The sequence below is a fragment of the Sinocyclocheilus anshuiensis genome, unplaced genomic scaffold (assembly GCF_001515605.1).
Source record: "Sinocyclocheilus anshuiensis isolate Anshui unplaced genomic scaffold, SAMN03320099.WGS_v1.1 scaffold961, whole genome shotgun sequence".
In the NCBI taxonomy this organism is placed as follows: domain Eukaryota; kingdom Metazoa; phylum Chordata; class Actinopteri; order Cypriniformes; family Cyprinidae; genus Sinocyclocheilus; species Sinocyclocheilus anshuiensis.
This window is the reverse complement of record NW_015557049.1, coordinates 853,809-868,960: the sequence shown is the minus strand read 5'-3', so window position 1 is coordinate 868,960 and position 15,152 is coordinate 853,809. Positions and strand designations below refer to the sequence as shown.

General features: G+C 37.2%; 1 protein-coding gene across 1 annotated transcript in view; it reads left to right on the top strand.

Annotated features, from left to right (window-relative positions):
- The window catches only part of LOC107676383 (cadherin-23-like), a 267,703-nt gene that overhangs the window by 156,938 nt on the left and 95,613 nt on the right, over window positions 1-15,152 (top strand). The window contains exons 12-13 of the mRNA XM_016470905.1: window positions 2,702-2,851; window positions 5,063-5,221. Of these exons, the coding sequence (XP_016326391.1) occupies window positions 2,702-2,851; window positions 5,063-5,221 (309 nt within the window). The remainder of the gene's footprint in view (window positions 1-2,701; window positions 2,852-5,062; window positions 5,222-15,152) is intronic.

Below are 15,152 nucleotides of genomic sequence, written 5' to 3'. Positions count from 1 at the left end.
ATATTCACAGCACTATATATTCCCTCAAATAGTTTTAGTTATTAAAGTTGTATTGAAATTTAGCTGGAAGCCTGTGAACTATTGTGACAACTTACCATATTTACTTTATCAAACTGTTTGGTCAAAAATAGTGGAAATGTTTATGGAGTAAAAAGTATGATAATTAGTTATTGTCTCCTGTAACGTTAAGAAAATTACAGTATCTCTATACTGTATTTTGCGTCTTGAGACTTTCACACTTTTTTTTATTAAATAAAAGAACATTTTTAATTTTGGCATTCATTTTTATGAACCAACATAACAATACTATATTATTAATCACAGGTATTTATTGAAACAGGTTGAACTGATGACAATGATGCCCTCTCATACTGATAAGTCGCAAGCAGGATTGCTAAATTACTGTAATGACACACTCTTTAGGAAGCTTAATGACCAAACAAAAAGCTCATTAAAACTGTTGCGATATTCATAATGTTGCTTAATTTTATATCGCCAGCAAAATAACCATGAATACATCCTGAATATTCACTATATCACCCAGCACTAAGAAATACACTAGTACACATGGTTTGTAGGTCTACCATGTTGGTTTGTCAGTTCCTATGTGTGCATGTGAGATCTGATAAGAGCAAAACCCTCAACCCATCTTCTCCTTTTTGTGTGAGAGAGAGATTACGAGAAAAAAAGAAAGAGAGAAGGAGACTCGAAGAGATGGAGTGATTGTAGAGACAGATAAGTGTGGACTTAGTAGAGATAAGCAGCAAGTAAGCACACACAATAATCAATCACAGATTCTTCTCACCATGCTCAACATTATTGCTTTTTGAGTGTGTTTGCGTACGTGCTTATGTGTGTGTCTGGGTCGGTATGTTTGCTTCGCTTTCCGTCTGAACTATATTCCAGATATTTCTTCTCGTCATAAGTTGTTGTGACAGCTCACGCACCTCTGTGGTTTTTAGTCAGCGAATCTCTCTCCAGCTGCCTCACTCACACATTAGCATTGTATTCAATCAGAGTGTGTGATGCAGTGTGTGTAATGTATGAAAATTGCGCTTTCTAAGACAGTGTTGAGTCATTGAATTTATTTTCTGCCATATGTCCTGTCTTCCCCTCACCGGCCTCACGGAAGAGAGAATGACACTAATGAGGGACTTCCTGTCATCTCTCCATTTGCTCAGGATCTCTCTGTACCTGAAACAGCGACGGGAGACAGAAATGATTATTGCAGAACATTTTATTAGTTTTTTAAGTAAAGTTTTATTTTGAGTCCATCCAATAAAATCACTGTCAAAACACACTCTAACATTTGAAAAAAGGATGAGAGAGGAACTTTTTGCAGGTGTGATGTACGCTCAATTTTGCTCATAGTTGTTTTTTATAAGACTTAATGGAGTTTTATCATGACAACTCTTTAGCACGGTAATGGATATGACAATGTTAACATATTTGGTCTTGGCAGAATAGATCTGCTACACTGCTGAAAAGCTGTTGCTGTTGGTTATTGCTGTTGTTGTAGACTATTGCTGCTGCTGCAAAGCAAGTACAGGAACTTGCTACTGCCAATACATACGCTGATACAGTTCTATGAGTATTTAAGACATACTGCTGCTGCACAAGTAGCATACTGTATATAATAACCCATATTAGATCTATACAGGTGGAGCTGGGGAAGGTGGAGGGCTTCAGAGGAACTCTGATAGCACACTGTGAAATGCTCTAGTGAATTCTAACCAGCCATTTAGATGTAAAGCAGTGAGCTAATTGGCTGCATATGCAACATGAACCAATCAGCTTGCATCTGTGCTTGCATCATCTAGAGTTTCATGACTCGCTCATGATTTGTTGGTATGAACAGTCGCAGTTTTCCCCCTCAAATTCCTTTGGAGAAAGGGAAATAGACACAAATCAAGAGTTTCTGCAGGTCTTGAAAAGGTCTTTAAAAGTCTTAATTCACACTTTCACAAATTAAGGCCTTAAAAGGTCTTCAATGGGAGCAGAAAGACTTAAATTCATAAAGTCATTGCATTAAATGTTGAATGCACTGAATAAATAGTTCTTTCTATATTTGTTTTCAAATACATATATCTAAACATCCTTAAATCAAAATATATTTACTTGAGATTCAAATTGAATGTAGTTTTGAACAAAGTTACATTTTATTTTTAGTTTGTACTTAAAACAAGAATAAATAAATGTCAATTGGGTATTAAAACACGTTTTTCCTTTGAATTAAGTTGACTTTTCTGACCCCTTTTGCAGATATTTGTTCTTGTTTTAATAAAGAACTTCATCAATTTCACACAAATAAATCTCATCTTATGTCATTTTGCTTCTCAAGTAAATGTATCTTGATTTAAGAATTACATTCGGTTTCTTTACATGGTGTTAAAAAGATCTTTAAAAGTCGTATATTTACCTTTTAAAAATCTGTAGAAACCCTGCAAATAAGAGCTTTTAAAATTACAGCTGCATTGCAGCTCAGAACATTTGGATGAGAATATTTGAGTCAGTTTTGATGGCTGACTTTGACACTATGCAGTCTGCGACGTATCTTGTGCAATTTCTGATGCTTATAAGTTTCTTTTTCTTAGGAGAAACACCTGAGAAGGAGAATTGTTTGCTGCTTAGCTATAGACAATTAAATATTAAATAAAGTAAAAAAAAGAATGGTGCAAAATTATTCCGTCTGTCTCTACAGGGGGTGAACAGCATGTTTCAGGTGGTCCTGACAGGAAATAACTCTGAGCACTTCAGCATCTCTCCCACCTCAGTGCAGGGCAGAGCAGACCTCCGTGTGCGTGTGGCCATCCCACTGGACTACGAAACCATCAGGAGCTACAGCTTTTCTGTGAGTGCAGAAAACACTAATCTAAATTTCAGAATTTTCAGCATCATTACTCCAGTCTTTAGTGTCACATGATCCTTAAGAAATCATTCTAATATGCTGAGTTTGTTCTCAATAATTTTTTTTTATGCTGCATAATATTTTTGTGGAAAATGCAGTGTTTTTTTTCAGGATGGAAAGAAGGAGAATTGTTTGCTGCTTAGCTATAGACAATTAAATATTAAATAAAGTAAAAAAAAGAATGGTGCAAAATTATTCCGTCTGTCTCTACAGGGGGTGAACAGCATGTTTCAGGTGGTCCTGACAGGAAATAACTCTGAGCACTTCAGCATCTCTCCCACCTCAGTGCAGGGCAGAGCAGACCTCCGTGTGCGTGTGGCCATCCCACTGGACTACGAAACCATCAGGAGCTACAGCTTTTCTGTGAGTGCAGAAAACACTAATCTAAATTTCAGAATTTTCAGCATCATTACTCCAGTCTTTAGTGTCACATGATCCTTAAGAAATCATTCTAATATGTTGAGTTTGTTCTCAAGAATTTTTTTTTATGCTGCATAATATTTTTGTGGAAAATGCAGTGTTTTTTTTTTCAGGATGGAAAAGGCCAAAAGAACAGCATTTATTTTAAATAGATTTTTTGTAACAATATAAAAGTATTTACTGTGAAATATGCATAATGGCCTATGCATAATGGCAGTGTTATGTGCAAATTTAATTCTAAATTTAGTGGCATTTATCTAATTTAATTTGTCTCAGTTTAAATACTGTAAATCAGTATATAAATTCCATGAATTTTGTGTTGTCATAGAAACTGAGGATTTTTTAAGATTTATATGTCTGTAAGGTTGTACCTGCATAAAAACAAATAGATTTTGAATCTGCCCCTATATTGATATTAGTGCATACAAATATTCAGATCATTTCAGTGCAGAGTATTTAAAATCAACACAAAACACAACCTATTTTGCATCCATAAAATGCATTTTACAAGTGAAACTGGATATTCATCATGAAAAAAAAAATGAAGTGGGGCTTGATTTTAGCAATTGGCAATTGACCCTTCGCAGGAAGTTTGATTGACAAGTGATCTGACCAATCATAATGCCGAATCTGCCATTTTTAGCAGAACATGGTGTCAGGTGGTTGGAGCAATTGAAAAGTAAGAGATTTTTTAAAAAGTAAGATCAAATTACATTTTATCTTACAAACATCTGCTGTCTTTGTGCTGATAAATCATTCACAATAAGACCAGGAATTTGCAAGGACGTACATGGAGTTGATTTTAATTTTAAGTTAGTTTTATAGGACGTGTGCTAAAATCAGTTCTCGTATTCAGGGAGCATCTTTCTTATGATTCACAGATAACATTACACATTGCATGAACAACAGTAATGCTCTATAAAGCATTGGATCTGTGCCCATTTTATTTGAACATTTAGAATACACTGATAATAGATGATCATGCCAGGATAGTGTTTTTTGAGAAATTAAACAGAGATTTAGAATGGGGAAAATGTAATACAAATAGATTGCTGGTACTTCTATATAGAGAGAGCAGTGTTGTCATGCTGCTGGAGTTCAGCTGTGTTTCTGCAGTTGATTTAGTTTAACTGGCTGAAGCTGCTCCGTGCAGCGATGGACTTATACTAGCTGAACTGACAAATGATTGCAATCTGCACCAGTATAAAACACACTCACAAATTGTTGTTGACCAGTACAGCAGATTCCCTCAAACAGGCACTACCTCAACCAGTTTGTAGCCTTGTTTCTTGCAAACATCTGTTCCAGTTCATCTAAAAGTAATGTCTTTTGCTCATTTGCCCACGTTTTTTTTTTGTCAGCAATTAAATACTGCATCACAGAGATATAAAAATCTCATAAAAGTGTGATATAAATCAGACACTTTAGATTTAATAAATTAGCTCTGTTCCAAAACCTAGTGAGCTGCTTTGCAGTTTAGTGCTTTCATGTAGCTGCCTACTAAGGGAGCATTCTATACAGCACATGGAACACACAAATGCTATGTACAATTGTTTTATGTATATGATTATTGTTTTTAATTAATATTTTTCAGTATTGAATGAAATATAACGTTCTTCTATCTTGGATGGTGCCTTAAAATACATCCTCCATAGGCAGCTCGCTAGGTGTTTGGCATTGTGTGATTTTTTAATTTTTTTATGCTGATGGTAACATTGCTGCTCTTCTCTCCAGCTCTATGCCAACGAGTCTCTATCAGAGCATGTGGGGTTTGCTCGAGTCTTCATCGACCTCGTCAACGAGAACGACAACAGACCGATCTTCAGCCAGACGGTTTATAACATCAGCTTACCCGAGAGCACCGCTCCTGGAACATCTCTACTGCAGATAAAGGTGAACACACACACAGATCGCTTTCTCCAGATGTATTACATGATGTTGATCATAACATTGATAAAGTAGGACCCTGTGATTTCCTCAATACAGAAAATGTGGATTGCAGAATCCTGGAATAAAAATGGAATTTAGAGTATAAAGTGGAATGTCATGGAATTTGGCCGATTTTGGAATTGCGATATAGACTAATGTCTGTGAATACTAAAGCACAAAAAGACTGCTATTTAAATATCTGTATGTTCTGCTTTTCTGTGTGTGAATGAGTGATGCGGTTTCGTCTACTATACGTACTCAAGTATGCATGACACTTGTCTGGTGAGGACATGAACATATAAACTTAATTTCCGGAGAGTTCACTTAACTATTATTTCACCATTTAGTTTGATAAAAACTATTGTCATGTCACGGCTTTGAGAATTCACTATTATCTCACCTTTTTATTTGATAAAAAATTATTTACACAGAAATGCAAAGGTCTTTAAAACAATCTGTCAAAATTTTGGTCAAGCTTGAAGAGTTTTTGCCAGATATATATATTATTTTTGTATAGTAAAATGTACTTCTCAAAGTAATAATAATTATAATTTAATAATAATAATAATATAATAAATTATTAATATGATTTAATAATAACAATAATACTATTTTAAGGTGTATCATACAGCTGTAAACCTCTGTTGTGTGGGAAAAATTAAAAGGAATTGTTAAATTGTCATTGTAAAATTTGTAATTGTCAATTGTAAAAATGTCATGATTTCAATTAATTAAACATGCTTTTTAATTACTAAAATTTCATTTAACCATTAAAATGGAAAGCACAGAATTTGGGAAAAATAAAGCAGAATCTGAGAAAAAATAAATAGAGATTTCATGTGGGCCTAAAATATCATTCTAATAACATTTTAAGAATAATAATAATAATAGCTACTATAATTTAACCATTAAAACAGAATCCAGAACAATTGAAATGGAAAAAAATGGAATTGGGGGGGGACAAAAAGGAATTTGGGAAAAAATGAAACTGATTTCTGTGAAGTTTCCCTCTGCGTCTCTGGTGGGAAAGCCGTGATGATACATTAGGATGTTAGGATCCTCATCTACAACTCTTTGACATCCATAAGATTCCTCTCCCTTTCACGGTGTCATCGTCATTTATTTGATTTCAGCACACAGACTGTTTCTAGAGTCCTGAAGGTCATCCCACACCAGGAGTATAAATCACCACGCACAACCACATGCAGCTTATAAATTCAGCCTATTATCACTCTCCCTCTGTCACTTTCACTGCTGGACGCTATAGAGATCAATACTGATCGATATACGGTCCAGGCTCTGGATCAAGGGGCTAGACTGGTGTCTGTGCATAAACTAGTCCTAATCATAAAAACTAATTCTAGTTCAGAGCTTCTGTATTGTGAGGAGCAGTGCAAGATTTTTGTGCCAAAACTCAAATTCACAGAACAAATCAGAAGTGATGGTGCCATTTGCTGGGAAAATCTGCTTAGAAACTTTCCTGTTTAATATTTAAGGGGTCATATCATGAGTAGTCAAGTTTTCCTTGATCGTTTGTGATCAAAGAGCGTGATGTACTATGAAAACACTCTGGAACTTTCAGAACTTCCTCTGCAGTCCAAAAGGAGTAGCTGTTGGAAACAAGCCACAACAGTTAAGATATAACTGTTAATCAGAATTTTGGCCTGTTCATGCTAAGGTAATGTACTGTCATTTAGTTGAATTTGCAAGGTAATGTAGATCCATGTGATGGACCACTTTTTATAATGCTGCAACATACACATTTACATACCCGTTAGATACCTGTCATTATTGTCATTGACTCATTATGATGGATCCACCTTTTTTTTCTTAATTTCATTTGAAGTGGCACTCAGTAATTTTTATGTTTTCCTACCATGGCAGTCGTGTGTGTATATATATATATATATATATATATATATATATATATACACATATACAGTAGACCGATCCAATTGCATCAGAGTTTGCAAATGACTGTCATTTCTGATAGCCAATGAACGTCTGAACAGAATAATATGTTGTTTTAGTGGGCAGGTTTAACATATCATGCACTAAAGTCCGTGCGCAAAGGATAATGGAAACTTGTGCGTCCGTGCGTAAAGAGCGCCCTATGAGAGACAACGGGAAAAGGTGGTTAGACGTCAAAAACTATCAAAGAGAACGCGAAAAACAAACATTTTGTTCTAAGAAGTTGTTAAACAATGTATAACAATAAAATTGGCCAGACAATAAAAGTGTTTTTTGACGGAGAGAGCGATATTTCATCCATTGAAGCAGATGAGAGGATATGGTTTTGGATGGAGGACAGGTCACACTCAACAACAAAGTGTTTTATTATATTATATAATTATATTTATATATATTTTACATATAATTATGTATATTATACATTTTACTGTATATATTGAGGTATGTGTTTGTGGTGTTCTTGCCAACTTCTGTCGTGTGTGTATATATATATATATATATATATATATATATATATACACATATACATATATATGTATTTTTTTTGTTTTTTTTCAAAAATTATATTTTTTATTTAGACGTAAAACATTTTCAGACACACATTAAGCCGAGTACTGGAGCAAATCACTCTGTCGGAGCTGATCGTTCTTTAAATGCTGTTTTTAGTCCGTCTTTCAACTTAATCTGTGCCCTTGAACCAGCCCAAAGAGCTTATAAACTCTGAGTAGCTGGATTGTGGGTGGGTGATAGTGTTTGTAAGACCGCTGGAGACACTTTCTCCCGTAACAGAAGAGCTTACGCTCCCAAAGATCATATCACTCCACAAATCACTCTCTTTCACCTAGTTACAGATGAAGTATGTAATTTCTATGCCACTGGCACCACCAGTTTGTTTGAATGGCCCAAATGTAACAACATTGGATTAAAAAAAGTGAATTTGGTGCTGGACTACCTGGTTTGGCTAGTTAGTGCCTACTGGTAGATGTCATAACTGCACCGTCTGATTGTAAAATGCAACTTTCTCCTCCATCAACTGCCATTCGAAAGTAACCATGTTTTCTGGCAGCAATTATTTTTTTTTGTAAACAATTTCATTATATTTTAGTGGATATTTTACCAGTGCCCTATTGATTGATTGATTCAATGGTTCTCAAAATATTAAATTATATATAGTAGGGGTGGGCGATCTCCCCAAAATATCATATCACGATCTTATAACGCAAAATCACAATCCACGATATGAATCACAATTTTCACAAATTGAGAATATCCAGACTGGAACAAGCTTATGACTTATCTATTTGAACAATTTAAAATATTGCATTAAACAATATGTTGTCAAAATGGTCACTAAAACCTGAGTTAAACTTTAAAACCCTGCATCACTGTATGAATTAAATATACATTGATTCTTAATAAAGTTAGTGATTCAGTCAAGAGCAGTGAGGGATTTTCTCTGTCTTTTGTTGTTTAACATGAATGACACAGACAGCAGTATGTTTATTAGGCTGCTGTCTCTTTAAGACCGAAAGCACAGATCTAATACTGACACGCATCCAATTTCTTTCCCAGTTGTTTGTTAATTTAAGACATAACTGATTGTCTTTACGTAAATACTCGCCAAGACAGACATTTTTTGACATTTTTTTTGTGTATATTTGACCGTTTATGCGTGTACTTGAAACCCTAAGTATACTTTGCTTGTTCGTGTTTAGCTCTGTGCCGGAGCGCTCACACAAAATGTGCCTGAGGAACAGGCTCTTTCGCAGTTAATGTGCTTTTAATAACTCTTTTTTTTTAAATAAAGCTCGTCTCGCAGAAAACTGCCTTTTACGACAGTCACGTTACATGATTTGACTTATTTGGGCGTTAAGCTTTTAAGGATGGTCAAAAGCACACTGCTTTAAATTAAAGAAACGGCAAGTGGTTTAATAATCGTTTTATTAAAATCGAAACTGAATTTAAAATTTCATTCATCGCACTACTATTGCTAGCTCACATTGCATTGTTTTCAAATACATCATCACGCATGAAAGACACATAATAAAGACACGTGATATAATTTGGCCAGTCATAGTCATCTAGTAGGCAGTCATTGCTGTAGTTTTAACATTATTACGAGAACATAAAAGATCACGATCTCTAAGATTCGCTTGAAAAGTAGATCGTAGATGTCTTCTAGATCGATCCCGATATAAAATCGTCAGATTGCCGACCCCTAATATACAGTACATTATTATTTTCCTATCTGCTCTATTGGATGTCATAGCTCATTCTAGATATTAGTGAAGGGTTTGTGCCCATTCAAGTTGTTTGAAAACAATAATTATATTTATATAATTATATTTGCATTTTTTAGTGCTCCTACTAGCTCCTAGTAGAAATTACAGTTTTACATACACTATGACTATACTATTTGTCACATTTTATTTTTTGTTTTTCCTGAGGTCCCTGAAAATGATCAATTCATGTTTACTCGACAATGTTTTTAGCCAAAAACGGGAAACGTTTTATACGTTTTGCTGTTCGTTTACATGACAATGGCGTTTTGGGGACTGAAAATGCATATTTTTGAAAACGGGTTTCAAAGTGCAAGTTTTTGAAAACGGCACAGTTATCGTTTCCGTGTAAACACCCAAAACGGGAATATTTGAAAATGGTGACGTCATGCACGTACGTAGTACGTGTTAGGTATGTAGACATGCGCAGTGCGTGTCAATTTTAAAGGCAAGTGCGAACAAACGTACACAACAATGGCAGAGTACATGTTACAGTTGTTGCTGCTCAAGAGTTTGCTAACGCTTCTTCAGCAAAGTGCAGATTTACTTCACCAATATTACAACCAACAGCGGAGACGCATCATATACAACATATAATCATCACTTCCCTACAGGTCCTGTTTACTAACAAGATGACAGCGCCAACTACTGGCCTGGCATACGTAATACAGCGTTTTTTTGGCCATTTTTGCGGATATGTGTAAACGCAAATCATTTTGAAAATGTTGTCGTGTATACGTGAAACTTTTTAAAAACGCAAGGGAAATGTTTTTTCCGTTTTTGACTACATCATTGTCGTGTAAACGTAGACTTTAGTCACCTGTTTTATGTCAAGAGTGCAAGAAAAGCCTTTTTCCTTCAAATTTTCAATGACACTGTCCCTTTAACACAATTCCAGACTATATCACCCCATAAATATAGCCTCATTAACCCTTAGCGATCACTTATTACCCGCTCATATTATCTGAATTGTGAATCCATGCTGTCTGTCTTTTTAACATTGTCATAAAAGCTCTTTTATTTCATTAAGTGGGGTTAGTGCTGTGATCCTGCACCACCGGCCTGTAAAATCAGCTGCAGATTCACAGCTCAATAGCATCACTTTTCATGGTGTGCCATTATTCAGCGAGCTGTTAAAGCAGGTGGGATCACACACACGTTCACTGTGAAGCAGGTGAAGTTAATTAGTGAGTAAGTCAAGTCAAGTCACCTTTATTTATATAGCGCTGTTAACAATACAGATTGTGTCAAAGCAACTGAACAGCATTAATTAGGAAAATAGTGTGTCAATAATGCAAAATGACAATAGTAAACACTAATTTTTCAGTTAAAGACAGTTCATCATTGAATTCAGTGATGTCAACATCCAGCTCAGTTTAAATAGTATCTTTGCAATCAAGTCAACGGTATCGCTGGAAATAAAGTGGCCCCAGCTAAGCAAGCCAGAGGCGACAGCGGCAAGGAACCAAAACTCCATCGGTGACAGAATGGAGAAAAAACCTTGGGAGAAACCAGACTCAGTCGGGGGGCCAGTTCTCCTCTGACCAGACGAACCAGCAGTACGGAAAAATCAATTTAAGACGTAATAAAACAGACGATGAACACTATTAACAGCAATTATTATATGATGCAATCAAACTTATAGCAAAATGTGGTAGTTCTGTATGTTGTTTCAGGGTTGGCATCATCTGAGGTCCTCTGAGGGGTTGGCATAATCTCTTCTCAGGTGTTCTGGATCCAGACTGAAGCTTGTGTAAATCCTAGTTTGACCACTCAAAGGTAGACACACATCCGCCATTAAAGCAAGTAACAGTGAATAGTGTATTAGTAATGTAAGCGAGATTAGTAAGAACCTCACTTTGCAGAAATACAGTATCTGCATTATAAAACAAGTGTAGTTTCACATCACAGCTGTGTGCTTATGTTTGTGCACCTCAAGCCAAGGTTTAGTCAGCAGGCAGAGAGGTGATCGCTGTAAGTGGAGTCGGAGGTGAACATGGCCTATTTCGTTGAGGGCTCCAGTGCCGCAGAGGGTTTTTGAAGCTGATGCCACCGATCTGGAAGAGCTCACGATCTATGACATCATACATCAGCTTCTGTGAGGATATGTGCATTCCTACCAGGACGTATTTAACATACAACAATGACAGGAGATCAGAGTGGCTAAGAGGATCTACTCCAAAAAGCTGGAAAACCAGTTTTCAGCAAACGACACTGCTTCAGTGTGGAAAGGCCTGAAAGACATTACAAACTACAAGACACCATCCCCCAGGTGTTTCACCAGCCTGTCTGAAAACCCGTGCTGACCAGCTGGCCCACATCTTTTCACAGGTCTTCAACAGATCATTGAAGCTGTGCGAAGTCCATGCCTGCTTCAAATGCTTCACCATCATCCCCTTCCCAAAGAAACCCAAAATCACAGGACTTAATGACTACTGACCTGTTGCAACATCTGTAGTCATGAAGTCGTTTGAGAGACTGGTGTTGGCTTACTGTATCTGAAGGAATCACTGGACCCTCACTGGACCCCTTGCAGTTTACTTATCGAGCAAACAGGTCCGTGGATGATGCAGTCAACATGGAACTGCATTATATCCTACAAAATCTAGACAAACCAGGGACTTATGTGAGGATCCTGTTTGTGGACTTCAGTTCGGCTTTTAATACAATCATCTCAGCACTCTCCAGACCTACCAAACTCAGCTATCTGTTCCTAGCTCTATCTGTCAATGGCTCACCAGCTTTCTGACAGATGGCAACAGCTAGTGAGACTGGGGAAATTCATGTCATACAGCCGCACCATCAGTACTGGTGTCCCCCAGGGATGTGTTCTCTCCCCACTGCTCTTCTCCCTCTACACCAACGACTGCACCTCTACTGACCCCTCTGTCAAGCTCCTGAAGTGAGACAATCACATAGACTCCATTGTTAAAAATGCCCAACTGAGATTGTACTTCCTTTGCCAGTTGAGGAAGTTCAACCTGCCACAGGAGCTGCTCACACATTTAAACTCAGCCATCATTGAGTCTGTCCTGTGAACTTCAATAACTGTCTGGTTTGGCTCAGCTACAAAATCAGATATATCAAATCAAATAGATATACATATGTGTATTTTATTCACGTCTTGATTTCTTGTTATCTGTGTGTTGTTGTTGTTGTCTCTGTGCACTGGAAGCTTCTGTCACCAGAACAAATTCCTTGTATGTGCAAACTTGGAAATAAAGCTCTTTCTGATTCTGATTTGCTGCTCAATAAACATTTTTTTTATTATCAATGTTGAAAACATTTGCGCAGCTTAAGATTTTTGTGGAAGCCATGATACATTTTTCTTTTCAGGATGGTGAATAGAAAATACAAAAGAACATAATTTATATGAAATAGGATTTTTTTATATATATACACATACATACAGTATATATAATAAAATTTTATTCATTTATTTGAATTTATTTAATTTATAATATTGATATAGTCTGTGATTTAAATCATACATCATGCACAGCATCAGCAAAGGTCAAGTTGGGATTTTCGGTTTTAGTTTTGTTGTCAAAGCTGATTTTTTGTCTTGTATTACATAATCTTACCAAGTTGTTTTGTCTTATTCCATGGGAAGGTTGTTTTATCACTTCTTGAGCATAAATCTCTATTACTTTTTATTTTCAAACAGCCATTTCTTGCAGTGTAACACACAAAGTCATGCTTCACAATACGCTATATAAACAACCTATAGTGTGTGTGATAAGGCTGACGTACACACACACAGACACACACACAGACGTTGTTTAATATTTATCAGTGACGGCAGTGGTTGTCATTATAAATATTTATAGTGATTTAGTTTGTATGTCTCATGAGATGATGGCAGCTCATATCTGCTAAATTGCTTCTTTGTTTTCAGTCTGTCTTTTGGCTGTGGTTTGTTTGCATCTCTCTATGTCCTATTTATCATTTTCACATGCATTTATACACACGCTTTTCCTTCAGCCATTATAGCATTAATGGATTTCTGTCCCTCTGAGTGTGTGTGTTGTTTGTTTTTTCACTCATTTCTCCTGAGGAATTTTGTTGGTTTATGTGTAAATTGTAAGGGAAACAGGTCAATTTAGCTCAAAGGGAATCATTTAAGATTTTAAAGGGAATTTGGACAGAATCACTGTTTTACGGTGATTGGCTGGAAGTTCAGTCTTGGGGAAGCCAGTGGTTGGGCGTTGGCTGACGACGCGGAGCTGTGGTCTGAATTTGAAGTTTAGACAGCACTCTTTCGGATACAAGGCGTTGGGCAAAACGTAACTCGGAGACCTTGTTTGATCTCCAAGGCAGTTAACAGTCCATGTTCAGACTCAGGGTCTGTAAACTCTTTAATCAGGACCTCACGAAGTAGCTGGTAGTTTGACTGGGCTGTCAATCTAGAAAGTTTCGTACCTCAGGACTTGACGTGGCTCTAAGGAGGTACAACCTGTCTCTGTCAGTCACGAGGTCTCATTTCCAGATGAAAGTCGATATCTTGCAGGTAGGCCTGGATGTCGTGGCCCTCTTTGGAGTTTGGGTTGAACTTGTTGATGTTTTTAGACAGCTTGTTGAGGTCTTTGATGGTCATCCCATGTGCAGCTCCAAGGTCTGCTTGGATGGGAGGTATTCTTTCGTTGGCAGGAAAGGGTTGTGTGGCGAAGGCAGGTGAGGTGTTGGGTTGTGACCCTTCGCGCCTTTCGTCATATGCCAGGACGTGGGACTCTGCTCTGCTCAGCAGTGGTGAGGCTGATGATGATTGTGTTGGTCTCGGGGTGTCTAAGTAGACTAGGGATGCGAAGACTTCGTCACTTCTAATGAGGAAGGGGGAAAAGAGAGAAAAAGGTGAAAACAATTAAATTAAAATAAACAATTCCTTTTCAGTCACCTTACAGTTGGGCCGCTCACCAGGGAGGCTGCGAAGGCGACAGTTGTTCACCACTTATCTCTATTAAATTGATCTCAGCGTTGGATGAGATGCTAAAATTTGGATTGCGTTTCCAAATGTAGGGAGGTTAGGAAGAACGAAGGAGGGGTTGATTACAATCAAATTCATAAGAATGATTCGTCTTTTTCGGCAAGATTGTGTATTTCATTCACATAGAATTGATTGATGGTTCTTGCAGGTCCCTACGCAGGTGAAGAGTAAAGAGGAAAGAAAGCAGGAGAGAACAGGAGAGAAGGGACGGAGACAGTAAACTGAGTGGATCGGGTCCACTAGCAGGCTCTGTTGCTGTTATGCCCAACTACGAGTAGAATAGTGTTGTTTTTAGTTGCTGCACAACTGGTGGTCTTTCAAGGTAATTATTTCAGCATTCTTGTCTCTGATGTGATTCTTGGCTTTCTCTAGTAGCTGTTCGGCATACTGGAGTCTGTTTACCAGGTCTTTCTGGGCAGCCTTTGCAGGTTGTTGGTCGAGTTGAGCTGCTGCCAGGGCTGCTTGGAGATTCTTAACTTGTTCCGTTGTTTCCTGCTCCCTCTCGTTGGGTGCTTTGAGTTGATCTTGAACTTTCACTTCCAGCTTGTCTATGCGGCATTCAGCACTTGTCAGCTCCTCTTGAAGGTGGGTGATGTGCTTGACGCTCAGTTTCAGCTGGGTTGTGAAGGCATAGCTTAGGGAGCTGGTGATCTTGACTAGC